We start from the raw sequence: 19,874 nt of genomic DNA on the forward strand, positions 1-19,874 counted from the left end.
CTTTGACCACGGATAGGAAGATCGCCCGTTCTCGCCAACGAGGCGACGTATCGTTTCCCATAAGGCAGTCCATGCTCTCTTGCCACGGATCCCACATTCCTTTTTCCAGCGTTTTGTGGCAGGGTGTACGTTCTTGCCAGGGACGCGACGTTCCTTTTCCCAGGGAACGACACGCGATTTTCTCTGCTCTGGTCGTAATCACGGATCAGGGATGCGATGTTGCGTCTACCGGGTGGTAGGGCGAAATCGCGGGCCAGGGTGCCGACGTTTCGCTTCTCCATCGAGAAATCCCTTAAGGCTTGCTCGTCTGATCGGCCGTTGGGTGGAAGGTAGTCGCGGAGAATTGAATGATCGCTGTTGGAAAGAAGTTTGGAAGGGAATTAGAAGGGAAGAACTTGGAAAATTTATAAAGGAGAATTTGATTTGGTTTAATTGCGGAAGATTTTTTATACTTAGCGAAAGAAAGTATACTTTTTTTTAAAAGTATAAGAAATTTTTTAAATTGATAAAAAATAAGATTTGTCCGTTCTTTTAAATTATTAAGATTATTAAAAAGTAAAATAAGATCTTGAATAAAATGAAACTATAAGAAGTTTCGAGTAAGAATAATTAATAATAAATTATAACATCTTTCATACCTGGAAATTACTGTCCTCTTTTCTTCGTCATCCTCATTTTCTGCCATTCGATCATGAAGGTTAATCGGCAAATCATCGTTCTTGGCCAGCGTCGCGATGCTTCTTTTCTGATATTCAAACGGATATTCCCTCGCATCCATCTCGTCGGTGTCGTCGATCAAACGTCCCAGAAGATCCGGCACCTTCTGCGTTCTTCCGTTGAGGATTGCGCTGAGGTCACCACGTACGACAGGATCCTTCAACAATTGCAAATAAACACGACCAGGAACACAGATCTCGGTGTCATCGCCCTCCTCGGTCAAAGCCCTCAGATGCGCCATGTCGTTACGACTTTTCATATCTTGAGTCACCCTTGCCGCTCTGGAGTAGGCGGCCAAACTCGAACTCACTTCCGGATGACGTAAGAGGGCCAAAAAGGCTGTTTTTGGCATGCATTGAGTGCTGTCTTCGTCTTGACATGTTACCTGCAACATAATGTAATTTCTTAAGTAAGTGTTGATTGGATTTATTGCATTGATCTTTTTTTGCTTTTCTTCACAATTAGTCTAAATTGGTGAATTTATTTTATTTTATTTTATTAATAAAGTTTAATAAAGTTTAATAAAGTTTAATAAAAAATTTATTAAGATTATATAATCAAGCAAAAAAGAAATGTATGTATAAATGACATTTTATTTGTCATTACTTAAATATATTGGAAGGATTTTTCGTAAAGCATTTAAATTTCTATGCTAATTCTTGGAAATCGATTTTTTTAATAGTGAGTATTAGTTTTAGTTGGGAAACTACCTTTTACGATTTTAATTATATCATTTACATTTATATCGGTTCTAAATAGGTGTAATTGTTTCAATATCGATACCAATTCGATTCTAAAGTATCGTTTTTTAAAAAAATATCATAAAGTGTTAAAAGAATATCACACTTAAATGCTTTATTTCATAGAACTATTGAAAAGTCTTTTTAATAATTAAATATTTTTCAATTAAAAATTATATTTAAATTTTCTTATACCGAAATGATTATATAAAAAATTATAAACTAAAAAGTATTATAAAAAGTCAAAGTAACGAAGTAAATTAAGTTTAAAATAGTTATAAACGATCGTTCAATTTTTTCAGAATATTTTAATATGACGCATCGACAGAACCGAAAATTAATAATTATTTTAGAAGATATTGGAAGTTCATTGTAAGACTGCATAATAAGATACATAATCGATCACTGAAAACTTATTTTACGCTTCGTGTCACATGATTTACCTTGAAAAATATCGTATAATTTCTTATTGGATAACGGATATCTACCATGCATAAAAATTAGGAAAGAAAATTTCATGTTTTATACACTACCGTTCAAAACTTTGAGATTATTTAAGTAAGTAAGAAGAACCGAAACTTTTTAATTAAAAAAATACAAAATATATTTCAAAGAGATTACATAATATAATATGTAATTTTTAATTGATATTAACTGAAAAAAATGCAAAATTCAAAGCTTGTATTTTTTAAATAAATTAGAACAAATTAATAAAATCGAGATTTAAACTTTTCTTAATTTTATATATTTTACATTATATTTAAATTTAAAAAAGATTCTTAAAATTCAAATTAAAAAATTATCGATTTAACAAGGATTTTTATATTTAATTTTTTATAATTTAAAAAATAAAATAGACATTATTGCAAATAAATATTTCTTATTGTATAAAATAAAATTTTTAATTAATCTTAACATTTAATAATTACATTTGTGCACACACATTTTTCTTTTTTCTTAGAAAAATTAAAAATAATTATATTTTTCTAATTTTATAAATTTAATTTAAATTATATAAATCGCTCGATTAAAATTTTTACGAAAAAAACATTTTGGAAGTTATAAAATAAATTAATCAGAAAACAATTTGTATACAGTGAAAATACGTTGGCGTGTTAAATGTCATATTTCGAGGTTTAATTCGAAATATTTCCGAGAAAGAGACGAGAAATTGAAGAGAAATTTTTCGATTCAAATTCACGGCCAACAGGGAAATTAATCGGCGCGTAATAGTGAAATGGTTGACAGCTGTTTCGTAATTAAACGTGTCATTGAAAATTAATTTGGTTTATTCGCGATAGAGAAATATTTGAACAAAAATTTTATCGTAAATTATTACACTGCTATGATATTAATGATATACCTATGTAATTAGCTTTGATTAATCGTTGTTATATTTGCATAAAATTTAAGATAAATGAATAATTACAGAGGAATGTTGAAAAATGAATGCAAAAATTCAAGTGTTTTATGGAAATAGTAATAAGAAAATTATGAATGAAAGAAACATTTTAATAACATAGAAACAACATAAAATAATATAAGAAAAATAAAATTTTATATTTTTTAACGTATCAAAGAATTAATACGTATAAGATATTTATTATGTAACATATGCAAATATGTTTATGCACTTATACAAAATTTGAGATATAATAAAAATCTATACATGACATGTAAAAAAATACCAAATGTAAAATTTAATTTTGCAAAAAGATCAATGTGATGATAATATATTTACTTAAAAAAATTTTTATTATGAAGTGTATAATAAAATATATTTAATTAGAAAACCAAGAGGTGAAATAAACGCTACGCAGCTTTATATTCTTTTGTGGGTGTGAACATTTTATGATGCTTGAACAAATATCGAGAACGTTAATTGCGTATCGTAAAACTGAACAACAGTTGCGTGCAGATGACTTGCTCAATAAATTATATTAACTTCATTGTACGTGAACCCACAACAAAACACAAGAATTTATCACGAAATTATGAGATATCGACAACAAGATGATAATTTATATCACAGTTAATTTGGAATAAATTAACACGTTTATAGTGTATCATTTTTTTATCAATAAAAAAATATCGTGCATTATGTAAATAAGTTTAACAACAACTCAAAAATTTCGAATCGAAAATTTAGAATAGAAACATTCTCGAATACATTTTGAAATCAAGAATTTCAAGATTCCTAAGAATTTCGAAATTTCTAAAAATTTCTTCATAGATTATAGAAATTATAGTAATGTTTCTTTAATATAATTTGATTGATAATGTATTAAGATTGAATAATAAACGAAAAGTTAAATCGAACTCGAAAGTTCATAAATATTTTACAAAGCTTGATAAATAATGCATATCATCGAGTTCAATGCATAGTATGTAAACGCAGTGTATATACGCATGTCACATCATACTATTGAAATGTTGATTTGTACGTGACATTTAACATAATTAACCTGAACAGAGTATTGTATTGATCGCATTTCATAATCAATTTTCATCGGTAAACATGAATTTCGATGTGAGATAACAAATTTATAGATCATAGATCATTTGAGTTAAAAATTTTAGATTTTTAAATTCGATACAAATTAAGATACAGAATGATTCAAGTTAAGTGATTTTAGATAAGATACAAAACCTTTAATATCATTAATACTCTATCATTATTCTATAAGATTTAATTTTTTTGTTGTTTGTAAAGATAAATAAAATATTTTTGAATATTTTTTTCTGAAATCTTAAAAAGAGTTTAATAATAAATAAATAATAAGCAAAATATTTTACATAAATTAATAGAATTTATTTTTACACAAAATAAAAAATGATTATATTTGATCAAAAATATACAAATTATATACAGATAGTTTTATATTTTCTTTATTTTATTTTGCATTATTTTTTTTAATACTTTATATTTTCATATTATAATTAAAATATTCGTTATACGAATAGAAATAAGAAATATTATATTTTTGTCCTATTGAAAAAATTTACATTAAAATGGCAAAGAAATGGAGAATTTAAAATATTTTTCTGAAAACAGAAAGCAATTTACATTTTTGTTAATTGCAAAATATTACATGCATATCATATGTATATCATTTCAATAATTTTAACAGAGATCTTTGTTTGCAATATTGTCATCGATAATCAAGAGCTTGTCTCATTAAACTATCCCCAACTCACCCCCTTTTCTTCGTACAGGTTTAACAACGTTGCCCTTGGCCACGTAGATTAAATTGCATTCCTAAAGCGAAATTAGAAGCTAAACGAATATTTCAACGAATTACCTAATCAAGCCACCGTGTAATAAGCTAAGCTCACTTATTCACCTTGTCACTTCATTTTAAGAATAAGTAATTGTCTCTATAGACATAGCAATTTATTCTGCAAATTGAAAGTAACTTCGTTTAATCAAATTTAATTTAATTATTTTGATTAAAAATTGTATAAGTTGTAATATTTTTTAATTTTATATTCATTACTATAAATATATATTCATCATAAACGTATAGTTGAATTTTAGGGAAACTAAACTGATCAACTTGTCTGATTATTTGATTTCTGAGAAGTTTTAATATTAATTTTTATTTCTTAATTGATCAACTAAATGACTTATATTATATTTTAATATAATTATATATTAATTTCTGAAAAATAAATTTTATGTAAAAATTATTGTTTGCAAAAATTTATTAATTAAATTATATAAAAAATTACATAAAATACTCAATAAAAAATCAATTTCAATAATATTACTAACAAGTATATATACTCTTTATAATTATAATTAAAAATTAAAATTAAAAATTAAAATTAAAAATTTCATATTAAATTTTCTATTAGTACATACATACATATAAGAATTTAACTATTATTAAAATATTAAATATTAAATTTTCCATTTTTCATTTCATAAATTTAATATAAGTTTAACTGTGAAAATATAAACAAAAATTTAATTATTAAGAAAAATAAATATTAATTTTCTTTCTCCATATGTTATATTGCCAATGTAATAAAAAAATATCAAAAAAAAAAATTCATATCCTGTACACAAAATGTACATACTTGTCTATCACAAATATACTTCCTACTCATCTTTTCAAAATGAATAAGATTCTTTACAAGTCTAATATCACGTGTATTTAAAGACGAAAGGAATGTCAATTCGTCGAAAGAGATGAGATTCCATACCACGTTCTTTGAATACCAAAATCCAAAAGACGGATGACTTCGTTCCTTTTGATGCTCGTCAGAGCAAAGTTGTAATTTCGTGGTTTACCTTGGAGTTACTTCTCTCATCGAGTTTCTTGTTTCGTTATAAATCAAAAATCATCTCAGATGGAAACTCGAACAAAATTAATGGAGCGGAAATATTCCTCTCAAAGGAAACAACCAATTTCATCAATCGAATCTTGATATTTCTATTTTTTTTTTTTATTTTTTTCCTAAAATTAAGTTCTATTTCACTTTATATTTCTAATTTTTTTATATATAAAGAAATAATTATATCGAAATATAAATAATGATTGACAGAAAATATAATAAATTTATAAATGATATGTTTCATGAATGCAATAATCAAAAATTCTTATTATATTTAAAATTAGTATTATAAATATTTATATATCTAGATTTATTATATTTTTGTTAACAATATAATATATACAACAAGATATATAACAAGATTTTATCATATTATTATAATACATCTAAATTTTATTAATTAATTATTTTGAAAATTTTTTTCTTCATTAAATAATAGTAAAAATAAACTATAATAAATAAATAATATATGATATACTATATAAATAAAATTAACTAACTATAAAATATAATCTATTTCAAAACAATCGTGAAACATTAAATTATACCATAATCTCCAAGTACATCGTATTATAAGTTTATCCATTCGTAAAATTGATTCAGAATTCGATAAAGACTTTCTCGATATGAAATTTCCACAATTCTACTATACAATATATTGACAAAGGAAATCGCCTAGACAAAGTGTAACGACAAGTGACAAAGCGTTTTCCAATTTGCCGGAACAAGTTTCGATAGCAGTCACTCGAGAGATACAGAGTTTCCAAGTTCCACAGATTTCGCATTCTACCAACGTATTTTATTTCCTTCGTATACAATTACCCACCCAATTCTCTCGCCTGTAATCTGTCCTCTTATTTTATAACCTTTCTTGTACACCATATAGCATGATCCCTTTAACAAATCATTCGAAAAATACAAATTGATTTAATACTCCTCTAAATTTGCAATTGGAGCGCATCGATATTTTAGATATAAGATCGATAAAATGAGATTGACATCAATGACACATAAAGAATGAGATATTATTTTAAAATAAATCTTTTTTTGATGAGTGATAAAATAAATTTATAAAAAAATTATAGAAAAAATTGAAGAAAGATTGACAATAACATTTTAAGAAGAAAAAAATCCTACAGACTTTAAATGCATTAAAGCGTATTTGAATATTTAATAAATACGTAGAGAATATGCAATATTTTATATAATTTAATATAATGATGATTTCATAGTTTTTATAACGAAATTAAATTATTCGATATTTTTATATTTTTTTCTAATCAATTTCAAATTCAATTTCAATATATTTATTCATTAATAAAAAAAGAAAATTATTTAAGAATAATTAATTAATTAACTAAAATTCAATTTCTGTTAGAAAATGAATTTCTATATGTTTGTATATAGCTTTATATCTTTGGTATTTTCACAGAATATTATCTTATTCAGAATATCTATTGGGATGTAAAGATTCAAAACGTAGGTCACTGATAATTACACGAGGAGACATGTGTTACCGTTCATTAAGCAATTTTGTCGGTATTTTCATCGTTAGTTGCATATGTAGTGAAGTTGTAGTGCAAATGACAAGAATAAATCATGATACATATAATAATATGTACGAATCGTAAACTGAGTCATAAGTAACAAAAAGCAATTAATATATTCTATAACTATGATTAATATATCTACAAAAAAAGGAGAAAAGAAAGATACAATGCTTTGTGAAAAAGATGAATCAAAAATCTGGATTAAAATTTTGTAAATCAAACTATAGTTAAAAAATTTATTATATTATGTATTTATATAATAATTAATTTTTTAAAAAAATTTCAATCAATAATTAAATAATTAATATCAAAGAAACAAAACAAAGCATTAATTTTTTTTTTTTAATTTTCTTTCATTTTCAGTCTTTAAATAAGAATATAACAAAGAATAAAAAAAATCTATGAAAAACTTATCACTCAAATCGAATCTTCTGTAATTTTCTCACTAATTTTATTACAAACTAATCTATTTGTTCTGAAATTATTTTCCAAATCTTTCAACCGTAAATATCGAATATGATGTGATGGAATTAAGCTTAATATATTATAAATCCAAATCAAATTCATTTATTTAAAATTCACAAGAGATTATTTTATAAATTTCTATATCAAAATAGATATCAGAATATCAGAATGATTCAAACTTTTTATATATAATAATCAAATTAAAAGAAAATTTAAAAAATGCGCCTATAAAATTCTTATAAAAAAATTTATAAATTTATAAAAATTATAAATAAACTGCAAATTTTTATGCAAATGCATATTTTTTATATTACATATATTTTACATATTTTATATAAACGACATAATGCTAAGTATCTAAAATTTTAAAGAAAGATTTCAAAATAAATCAAAGAAATCAAAGAAGAAGAAAATAAAATGTTTTTCACATTATTTTTAGTTATTATTAATTAAAAATCAACAAAAATACCTTTGAATATAAATAATTATCACATAATTTATTTCAAAACTTGATTAAAAGCATATTAAAATTAAGAAAACTTTGAATCGTTATAATTCTAAAGATAATAACTTCTGAATAACCAATAAACAACCATTAGAAACGCGGAATCTTACATTTTAAAACGTTTTTTCATTTATCCGAATGTGATTTCCGGTTCCGGAGATATTTTCATTTAAAGAAAAGAGTAATTTTTTAAATTTACCTTAAACCCGATTAAACTCTATTAAAATCCGAAAAACTTTAAATGACTATAACTCCAAAGATAATGATTTCCGGTCATCGAATAAATGATCGTTGGAAACGCGGAATCTTGCCCTTTAAAATGTTTTTTCATTTATCCCGATACGACATCCGGTTCCCGAGATATCGTCGTGTAAAGAGAAAGATAATTTTTAATCGTTCGCTATCACTATCCTTGTTACTTATACGAACTTCTCACTCGCATCTCCTCTAACTGATCTATCGCAAATTCCAGACAAGTGACAGACGCGATTCTTGGAAGAACGTAATGCGCTATTCCAAGAAGAACGTAGTACGCATTTCCAAGAAAAAATGTAGGTCAATGACTGGCGGATCCATTCATAATCTTTGTACCGTATTAAGTATTATGGAAACTTTGAATCCTTATATCTCGGCAACCAATTGAGATATCGGAATAAATCAAAAAGAGACTTCAATGGTATGGTTTTCTCTATTTTCTGAGCGTGTTTTAATAACATTTTTCCATTTGTAAATCTTCAAAAATAATATTTGACTTACAGATTTACAATATATTATATTTCCATTAAAAAATATAAAAATATAATATATAATTATTATATATATATATATAATTATTAAATTCATTTATAAAAACTTATCAATATTTTAACTTCCGATATATTTGATTTCTACTACTAGCATATTGTTTCTATATGAATTGCACATAATTATATATATTTCTTATTTCTATTTATCGCGTGTAAACTGTCAGCAATTTTTTTAAAAGGAGAAAAAGAAATAAAATCGATTGAAAATCGATTAAAAGGAAGGGATTGATGTAGGATATGCAGACCTTCAATGGTTGCTCGTTCGTGCGAAAATTTCGCGTACGAAAAGCTCGACGAGTCAGTCTCAAATATAATCCGGGGAAAGACGTGACCTTTGGTTATCATTTGATTTCCGGAAGGATGACACGAATCTACGAGAATCTGAACAGCTAAAAACGTTTTGAACGATTGAGGATATCGGGTGGGTTGCTTCGCAGAAAATATTTCTGTTCATTGGAAATTGTAAATCGAATTGTTCGAGGAATATATATTTCGTTTTAACGAAATGATTAGATGTAAATGATTTTGAATTAACTATAACAGACTTTGCGTGAGTAGAATTAAATCGAGTGAAAAGATTATTTAAAACTTCTTTTACTCCTTTTGTGAATGTAAATTTATATATATGTGTAATAATATAAATTTAATTGTTGTGTTTTTTGTATTTTAGTTTAAAGAAATTGAAGATCCTATTGCAAAAAATGTGCAAATCTATTTGTAATAGTTTTTTATGTATATATATATATATGAAAAAAAAGAAAGTTTGGATTTTAGTTTGGATTGAAAGTTTCATAAGAAAAATAATTTCTAATTAATTTCAGTTCTTTATGATTTGATTAAATGAAAGTAATTTTTTTTAATTTTGATATATATATATAAGATATAAGACAATAATGTAAAATAAATTTAAAAAGCTTCATTTTAATTCTAATTTTAATTTTAATCTAAAAATTATTACAAATACAAATTATATTTAATATTTTAATAGTTTAACATTTTAATTATTTTAAAATTAAAAAATTAATAAAAATTATTATAATTTTGAGCAACTATTGAAAAAATCACAAAATAATTATAAAAATTATAAAATATTAATTTAATCAACTATTAAATAAATATTAGCAATAAGAATAAATTTTTTAATATGATTATATTATTTTATTAGTTTTTATTAATTTCTTTGATATATATATATATATACATAAAAATTCATTAATATTATTTTTAAAAAGATGTCATTTTAATAAATAAGAAAATTTACATATTAATTGAAATAAAAATTATATTTAATTCAATACAACAAAAAATATCTTTTCATTCTCAATTGTATCTACTAATTAAATTTTTCTAAATATATTATATAATATAAATTAATAATTTCTCTATTTATATTCTTGCCAATAATTCAACATGTGATTAAGTAGTCAAATTATTATTCAAATATCAAAGAACATATCGTATATATTGTAAGTGTTTTCAAATATGTATTCGACTTTCTTAAGTCATGTTCTCTCTCTTGAAACGGAAATTACTGATCAATGATAAAAGCAACCATAATGTTTCAAAGAAGGTCCTCATCGCAGATCATATTTGAATTCGCACTTTGATAAACTTTGCACGCTTTACTATTCCTTAGAGAAGAGAGTTTTGAATTGTTGCTAAATGTCAATTTCTAATATCATGAACTTGAATTTTCAAAATGTTTATTGATATATAAGCAATAGATATTATATTATCATTGTGAAAATTGAACAAGTTTTTGCAAATTTTCCTAATTTTATCTAACGTTGAATAATATCATATAATATCGTCAACTGTATAAGAATAATTGTATAAAAAACATATTTACTTATATTTATTTCAACAAACGATTTATTAATGATCGAATAGTTCATGAATGTATTGTCTCGATTATTTCCAAATAACATTCGAAAATGGAATATAAATGAAGTTTGGCACGTGTCATCCACAGATCGCAGTGAATAAAAGAGACAATACGGAATCATCCTTGAGAACTAATTAAATTTTCTGCAATATCCTTGATGGAAATTATCCCGTGAAACAATCGAGGCAATGAAATCACCTTCAGAAATATCCATTTGCACTATCCTTAATTGTCTAATAAATATGCATTATAGAAATTTTTTCTTTCAATTTATTCTACAACATATAAGAAAGAAAGAATGTGTATAGGAAATCTACATTTTTTAATACGTAAAAAGTTTCAACAAGTTTTAAAAATAGAAAAGATTGAATCTTTGATATTTTCATTCGAGAAGAAATATAATTTAGATTTATTGAATTTATCGAGACACAGATATAAATATAAAATTTTATATTTATTAAATAATATTAAAATAAAAAATTACCAATAAAATATGGAAAATTTGTTTAATAATTTTTTGTATTATAAAAATATTTTAATCGTATCTTTTTATCATATATCATATATCATGCGATTGATACGGATCCTTTCATATATTTTCCTCATTTATCATACACGAATGCAATTATAAAATTTATTTTAGTTAAAAATTATTATTTTGAAATAGAAAACAATTTTATTAATATTTTAAATTAACATAGTTCATAAAAATAATCTTTTCTGTGATATGATTAATCTAAGTAATATAAATAATATAAATATAAGGAATACAAACTTTCAAAAACAATTTTCAAAAAAAATTTCATGAATAAAAGAAAAAAACCAATAAACAATATTGTAATGGATGCAAAAATAAAGATGCCGATGGCATTATGAAACTTTCTGATGAACCAGTGGGAGTAAACCGTGTTCTGAATAAATTTATAGTGTGAAATTAAAAAACTTATCGTATTTGAAAAGTTGTCGCGATCTTGGTGAAGTTTTGCGACAACAAATAAAACTTAACAATGAAGTAGGAACTGCTGGTATAAAGAATAATAACGCTAATATCTTATCAACCACCCTCAGAAAATCGATTGGTTCTTATTTCTTTATTTTGTGATGGCATAAAAAAATATCATATTTTTAATTTCTTCTTAAAGCAAAGATTAAATATTTTTAATAGAATCGAAATATTGTATTTTTCAAAATAAACTAAATAATTACTATATTATTTTTTTCAATTTTTTAAAATTTAACAAAATTATTTGTTTCCTATGATAAAATAAATGAATCATATAAATTGTTAAAAATTTATTTTTTTTGATATTAAAAATTTAATATTAAAATTAAATGTTCCTAAGTTTAAGAATTTCTAATATAAATTCTTCTAAAAAAAAAATAAATTACGATTATTTTGATATTTTGATTAATTTTATATCAGATTACAACTTCATTTTTATTCTAATAAAATATAATAATATAAAATAATTAGTTAATAAAAAATGCAGGATTAAAAAAAATATTTGAATTAAAAAAAATAAATAATAAAAAAATATTTTGATTCATTTTTTTTTTACCAATATAGTAGCATGTATTTCATTATATCCAAAATATAGATACACTATTGAAAAAAAACAATAAAGTGTATATATATATATGAATAAGCTTTCACAATAACTGATATCCATGTCCTTCATGATTGATTGTTTCAATTATCTTGTTGATTTTTATTGTATGCTAGTCATATATCAATAGCTATAATTTACGCCTCAAAGCATAGAATAATTATTCCTATCGTAATTACAAAAATGTCAACTTTTCAAATGAAACAATTTTTTTTTTCTTTCAAATAAAAAGTTCCTTCAATTAAATTAATTATTAAGATTGATATATTTTTTTAAATAATATTTTTGTGTTTATAAATTTTTCTTAATGAAAATTTAATTAGTTTTAAATTATTACTATCGAAACATGTAATTTATATTATTATATTTTATCTTTAGATTTTTGAAACGTGTCTTATATTACTTTGTGCGGATTTAACGAAATATTTCGAATTAAATTCTTTGACGAGTAAATATTCTAATTTTTAAAGTTTTTCAAAGAAAATAATTATTAAATTTTCTATTAACGTATGTGTAATATAGATCATACTTATTTACATCGATGTACATATGTATAAAATATTAATATATTCGTGAGATACTTTCAGAAAGACATTTTTAAAGAACAAACAAATACAAAAGTTGATTATACAAATATTATATCTATATATAAAATATTAGTTGAAATTCAATTTAATTTTAATAATTTTCTAATAATAAAATTTAGAAATTGAATTTATAGTGAATGAAAAAAATATTTTAAAAGAAAAATACAAAAGTTTAAATTCTAAACTAAATAGAATCTAAATCTATATTCAATTTATTTTAAATAATATTCACTAGGATAATTAAATTTACCAAATGTATCATCAAATATTGTCAGAGATTCATTAGATAAATACAATTATTTTTATCTAAATAGTAATTTGTTTAAAGAATGATATACTTATTTATAATAAATTTAAAAAAAAATTTTTAAATTAATCCATTTAAAAAAATTTTTTATCATAAATAAATCGTCAATTTTCAATTGTGAAACTTGATTATTACTAGAATGTACGGTTCGAAGTATCTCGAATTTCAAACTAATCCATTTGATTAGAGAATTCTCTTTGTTCCTCGGATTTGAAATTTTAAGGCCGTTAATAACTGAATGATCAAATTCTAATGATCAAATTCTTTAAAAATTTTTAATAAGTACCGTTTCAGAAAATATCATCAATTTACTTTCAGAAAAAAACTTAATATTCTTGGATCAGTTATTAAATAAATAATTGAATACATACGTATTTATACAATTTAATTGTCTTATTAGCCAAAGAACAAATAGAATTTTATAAAAGTTTATTATATAAAAAATTGTTATAATTTAAAAGAGAAAATAGTTTATATAATAATTCTTTTTTTATACTCAATTTTTTTATATTATTTTATAGTAGATATAGTAGAAATATTTTAAATATAGTTTAAATATTTTTTTTATTAGAAATATATAAAACTATTAAAAATAAAAAAAATTAATATTTTTAGAAATGTTAAAAATAAAATAGATAAAAAAAATTATATTTATGAATGATAAAAAAAAATTACATAAATATAAATTAATGAATATTTTATCAAATGTAAAAAACGATAAAATTCTTTCTGTAATCCCTTCATATTATCATATTATCATCCCCCTTAGAATATTTCTTTTTTTAAATAAAAATTGTATAAAATTTATATATTCTTTTAACGAATGTTAAAATTAATGAATATTAATTAAATGTCATTCTGCTAACTTATATTTTAAAATATAATTCAAAAACCTACTCTATTCATCCGATTCTAGCATAATCTATCGAAGAAACTACCAACCCATCCTATTCGCAACAAAAGTTCTCGCAACAGGAAGACTATCTTAAAATCTACCCTTCAAACTTTCCTCACTCCTAACATGAGAAGGAAAATTGCCGCGAAACAAGGTCGGTTGTAGCACGAAACGATTGAATGAAACGCGGTAAGGTGAAAAGGGTCGTAAACTAAGAGAAAACTACTCACCAGAGGTAACCGTATCTCGTTGATTACTGCAACGTAGAGCAAAAGGGTGACGAGATGATTTCCAGTCAGGCCCATTTCGCAAACTAAGTCACTAATGTCCTCCCAATGCAGTTCTCCAAATCTGAGTACCGGCTGTGTACGCGTAAGCTTCCTTATATAGGCCATTTCAACCATGCGCAGGCGTTCCAACCCCCATAGAGCACACCTACACCAAATGGTACACGCTGTATATACACCATCGATGAGGGTTCCTGTTGATGATAACCACGCAATATGCGGGGAACCCATGCTGCAAAACTCGTCTTCATCCGATGGACCACTTTGAAAAAGAAGAACAGAAAAAGAGAAAGAGAGAATGAGGGGTAAAAAAAAGGAAGAAAGGCAATAGAGTGATCGAGGTGGGTGAAGAGGAAGAGAGACAGGCTATTTTTTAAGCAGGACTCGGTTAATATACCCGTGGATTATTGCGTGTCCATTGAGGAAAACTGGATGACTCGGTTGCTCGTTTTTTATTGGCACTTTTAACTTCCCTTTCTCGTTTCTTTTTTTAGTTCTGTTTATTTTTATTCCCGCCTCTTTTTTCTTTTTGTCCTCCCTCGGAGAAAGATAGCTCATTGATTCTCCCTCCAGTTGAAGAAGCAGAGACATTGTGGGGAGTCGCATTGTCACCGACACTTGATAATTGAATCGAGGACAAAGACCTTCTGTGCGACTTTATTTGAGGCAGCGCGTTGGGGATAGAGGGATATATACCATACCGGTGAGGTGTTACCGAGAGACGTGTGCATGCGAATGCTGTCGCGGTAACTTTTCGCGGTTTTATTTTTGAGCTGGATCGAGATTGAAAGTGGCTAAAATTAGCTTGTAATGCTTATTCCAGGGGAAAATGGGAATGGATGGCGAAGGAAAAGGAATTGGTTGCGAAATGGTTACGTAATAAGGTAAAATAGAAGAAATTAAAATTATGTGATTATTTTGTAACAATGAAGAAAATCTATCTATGTTTTTCCAACTTCTATTCTTCTATATTTTGCATACAGATGAGTTCCAAACAAATTTGACATTTGTCATTTTACATTTCCATTTACATTGCATTTTCTATCCATTTTGCATTGACATTTAGTATTTTATTAGAGATATTGCAAAGACTCTGAAATTTTAAAATTTTGTTTAATTTTTGTTATATTAATTATAATTTTTTATTTTTGTTTATTTTTATATTATAATTTTATTGTATATTATTATACAATATAGATATAAATAATACTACTTATAAAATAATACTTTTTATAATTTTCAATAATCTAATATATCTAAGTTTTATTTAAAATTATCATATATCATATAATATGAAACATTATTTCCCAAAAACAACATATTTACTATGAATTTTTGTAATAATCATCAAATTAATGAAAATATTAATTTTTATAAGAAATTCGAATTTTAATAATTTAAAGATCATTATAGAAGATAACTTTTGTGTTCATTACAAATAACATAAAATAATAGTAATATTTTATATCTTGCATTTTATTTCATTCTTTTGCATAATTAGTAAGAATGAAATCAATTTTTTTAAAATTTTTGTATTTATTAAGAATTTCAAAGTATATAATAAATAGATTAGAATTATTTGAATGAAAATGTGTAAAAAATATAAAAATATAAAAAAAAACTTTAATAAAATTTTCTTCAGATTCATTATTCATTAATATGTTTATTTATTTTCAGAATAGTATTTTATTAAATATTTAAATATTTTATTATAATATTCCACGTATATATATATTTAATTTTAATATTATATCAATTCATAAAAGCCTAAATTTTTTTTTGCATCAAAAAATTTTAGAATTTTCTTATTAAAATACAAAATAATAAAATAAATTAAAAAATATAGCACAATATATAAATATATTTTTTGAAAAATTTAGATTATCAGAAATAATTTGTTAGGAAAAAAAATAAAAAATCATAAAAAGAAGCAATCATGCTACATCGATGTTGACCTCTGCAAAACTATACGGATCGATGCAGTATCCAAATGTAGTGCTATACTTTTAAAAATAGTTTGAAAATGCTTTTCGTCAAATCTTGAAATTTCACGTTTTACGTAAAAAGAATATCTATTTTTTTTTTTCATATATCCTTAACTATTTTACTTTTTATTCATTTAATGATATTAAAATGTAAAAAATTAAAATTTTTTTATAAAACAAGCTTTTTCATTACAAGTTTTAAGATATATATTCTATTCATAAAACGACATTATCTTTTGAAATATAATACGTTACATAATTAAATTGCTTATTGCTTTTCTTATCATTTAATGATCATTTGATGAAATAATGAATAATTAATAATAAAAAATATAACTCGATACAATCGTAATATATTAAAAATACCGAGGTTATCGTGGTCACTTATTCGATATTGGAAATTGAATTCTAAAAATGTCGATAATTTTATGAAAAACGTAATTTTAAATAAAAAAAAACGTGAATATTTTAATAATTAAATCTACTAAATTTTCTTAACGAATTCTGTTTTCAGAATAAATTTTTAGTTCTGAAATTTGAACTCGCTATATGCATAAAATTTTCTTTTATCACATTTATTTTTTAATAATAAATTAATTAATCATAATTAATCAAAACTGACATTCGTAATAATAATAATTTATCTATATTTTTTTATATAAATTAAAAAATTAATTTTTTTTTTAATAATTTTTAAAATCTTTATTTTTTTTCAATCATTTCTGCAAATATAAAATTTAAAAAATTATGTTTCTATATTATAATTTATATTAAAAAAAATTAAATATTTAATCTGATATATTTAATAATATGAGATATTAAAATAATTTCTGATATATATTGAATGAAATACAATGAATACGATGAAATAAATATCATTAATAATATTTTATGTTTAAAATTTTATATTTTTTTGACAAAATTATAATAAATACCATCTAAAAATCTAAAATAGCAGAAAAATTTAAATTGCTAAAAACGTAAAGAAATAATTAATTAAGAAAAAAATACTAAATTATTAATACAATTTATCATACATTTGATTAAGCAATTTTTATAATTAAATATCAAAGTTTTTATTTTTTTTTCTATTAATTTATTGAAAAATAGAATGTGAATAATAAATACAGGAGTCTTTAGATTTTGTGTATCGATTACACGTGCTGTAAAAACCAGAATATGGTGCGCATCCCTGACGTCGAAAAGCGGGCATCGTATTTTGATACAAGTTTCTTTGGGAATATACAATTTCAAATATAATTGAAAGCATCTCTGATTTCGATCCAATAAGCGTAACATCTCAAATAAGACGAATATGCAATTATTTTTATACGAAAATAAATGAATAACTATATTTAAATATAAAAATTCTGCTAAACAAAAATTTGACAAATTATTAATTCAAAATTTATCAAAATATCTATAAATATAATCTAATAAATATAATTATATGAAAATATATATATATATATATATATACATATTAAGAAATATCATACATAGAAAATAAAATATAATTTCTTTAATTATAATTAAAATAATTTGTTTAATAAACAAAAATAATAAATCTGGAATTCGCTATTTAGGCAAAGAATATAATAATTCTAACATATTAATATATCTAATATATTAATTCTAATAATATTAATCCTAATTTTAATTGATTCATTAATTAATAAAACAATTACTATTTGAATTTTGTAGGTGAACTTAATTTTTTAAAACTATTTAATATATTTTTGTTATAATAAAATATAAGAATGAAAATAAATTGAAAATTGTTTAAAAAAAAAATAACTAGAAAAAACTTTAAAAAAGGAGTTAAAATACGCAAAAAATGACTATAAAACTTATTTATTGTATCTTATCAATTTTGTATAAAATATTGATTTATCATTACAGGTCACACAATGGATACGTGTACAAGCTATTGCATAATTTCTTATTTCTACGCGTATTATGTTATTTAAGACCCAAGAAAACCTATATACTGTCATTTAACTAAAATTATTTATATACGTATATGTATATGTATCTATATATTAATGAATTAGCAAACATGTATTCATATCTCTTTTGAATCAGATTAAATAGAAAAGTACGATTTACGAATAATTTAAATTTAAGATTCACACGAATAAATACATAGACAGATATTCTTATTATAAATAAGATTTTTCTAATCAACAATATCGTATCAAACGATTTAAAAATAGCAAAATTATTAAATAAATCAAAATTCTTTAGAAAAATAAATGAAGCAAATTTATTCTTCTAATTTTAACTGAAAAGAACTATTTTTCCAAAATAAACACAATATTTGACTAATATCTAATTTTTTTTTATATTTTCATTTAAAAAATTCAAAAGGTTCAAAGAAATTAATTTTAAAACTTAATTAATAAAAATGAAGAAAGAAATATTATTCTTCGTGTTAAAAAAACATACTATGCTGTTTAAACATTTACTTAGAATTAGACAATTAATTTGTAACACATATATAAAAATGGCGATTAATCATGAACACATAATTTGCTACGTTCGCTAATGGAAATTATTATCATTATGATATTATTATTATTATTATTATTATTATTATTATTATTGTGTTATTGTAATAATTATTATTATATTTTATTTTTCATGAAATGAAAGTTAAATTTGAAACTTCGATAGTCAAAAATGCACAGATATTTGTTCGTTCGAGGCACTCGTACATTTCACATCGATCGTAACATTCATTATGTATAACGATTGACATGTAGTCACCATATCTCGAGAACATTGTAAAAATGCTTACTTCTAATATTTAAAGCTTATCATTTCTTACAATTAATAATAATTCAATGTTCCACTTACAATAACCATTTACTATTGTATATTTAACATTCCTTTTTTTTTTTTATTTATTTTTCTTTTTATATATATAATTTTTCTTATATTCTTATAGCGATATGATGAATATTAAATATCGTATATACAAAAGTTTTTTTTTTTTTAAATTATATAACATCCCAACATAAAAATTTAATCAATGAATAATAAGTACTTGTTCATTATTCAATAGTAAACGAACAAAGTTTCGATAAAAAAAATTTTAAGAAATAAATTTATCATATTTATACAATGAACTGAGAAATAATTGGCAATCAATAATAATATAAAAATAACAATTTTCTTGTTTACATATTATATAA

The 19,874-nt window shown here is 23.0% G+C and overlaps 1 protein-coding gene across 1 annotated transcript in view; it reads right to left on the minus strand.

Annotated features, from left to right (window-relative positions):
- The window catches only part of LOC102671402 (neuropeptide-like 1), a 19,472-nt gene extending 4,534 nt beyond the window's left edge, over nucleotides 1-14,938 (minus strand). The window contains exons 1-3 of the mRNA XM_031508522.1: nucleotides 14,636-14,938; nucleotides 639-1,102; nucleotides 1-354 (exon numbers count right to left, since the gene is read on the minus strand). Coding sequence (XP_031364382.1) covers nucleotides 1-354; nucleotides 639-1,102; nucleotides 14,636-14,923 — 1,106 coding nt within the window. The 5' untranslated portion in view covers nucleotides 14,924-14,938. The remainder of the gene's footprint in view (nucleotides 355-638; nucleotides 1,103-14,635) is intronic.
- Between the last annotated feature and the right edge of the window lie 4,936 nt (nucleotides 14,939-19,874).

The sequence above is a fragment of the Apis dorsata genome, unplaced genomic scaffold (assembly GCF_000469605.1).
Source record: "Apis dorsata unplaced genomic scaffold, Apis dorsata 1.3 scaffold_88, whole genome shotgun sequence".
NCBI classification, from domain to species: Eukaryota; Metazoa; Arthropoda; class Insecta; order Hymenoptera; family Apidae; genus Apis; species Apis dorsata.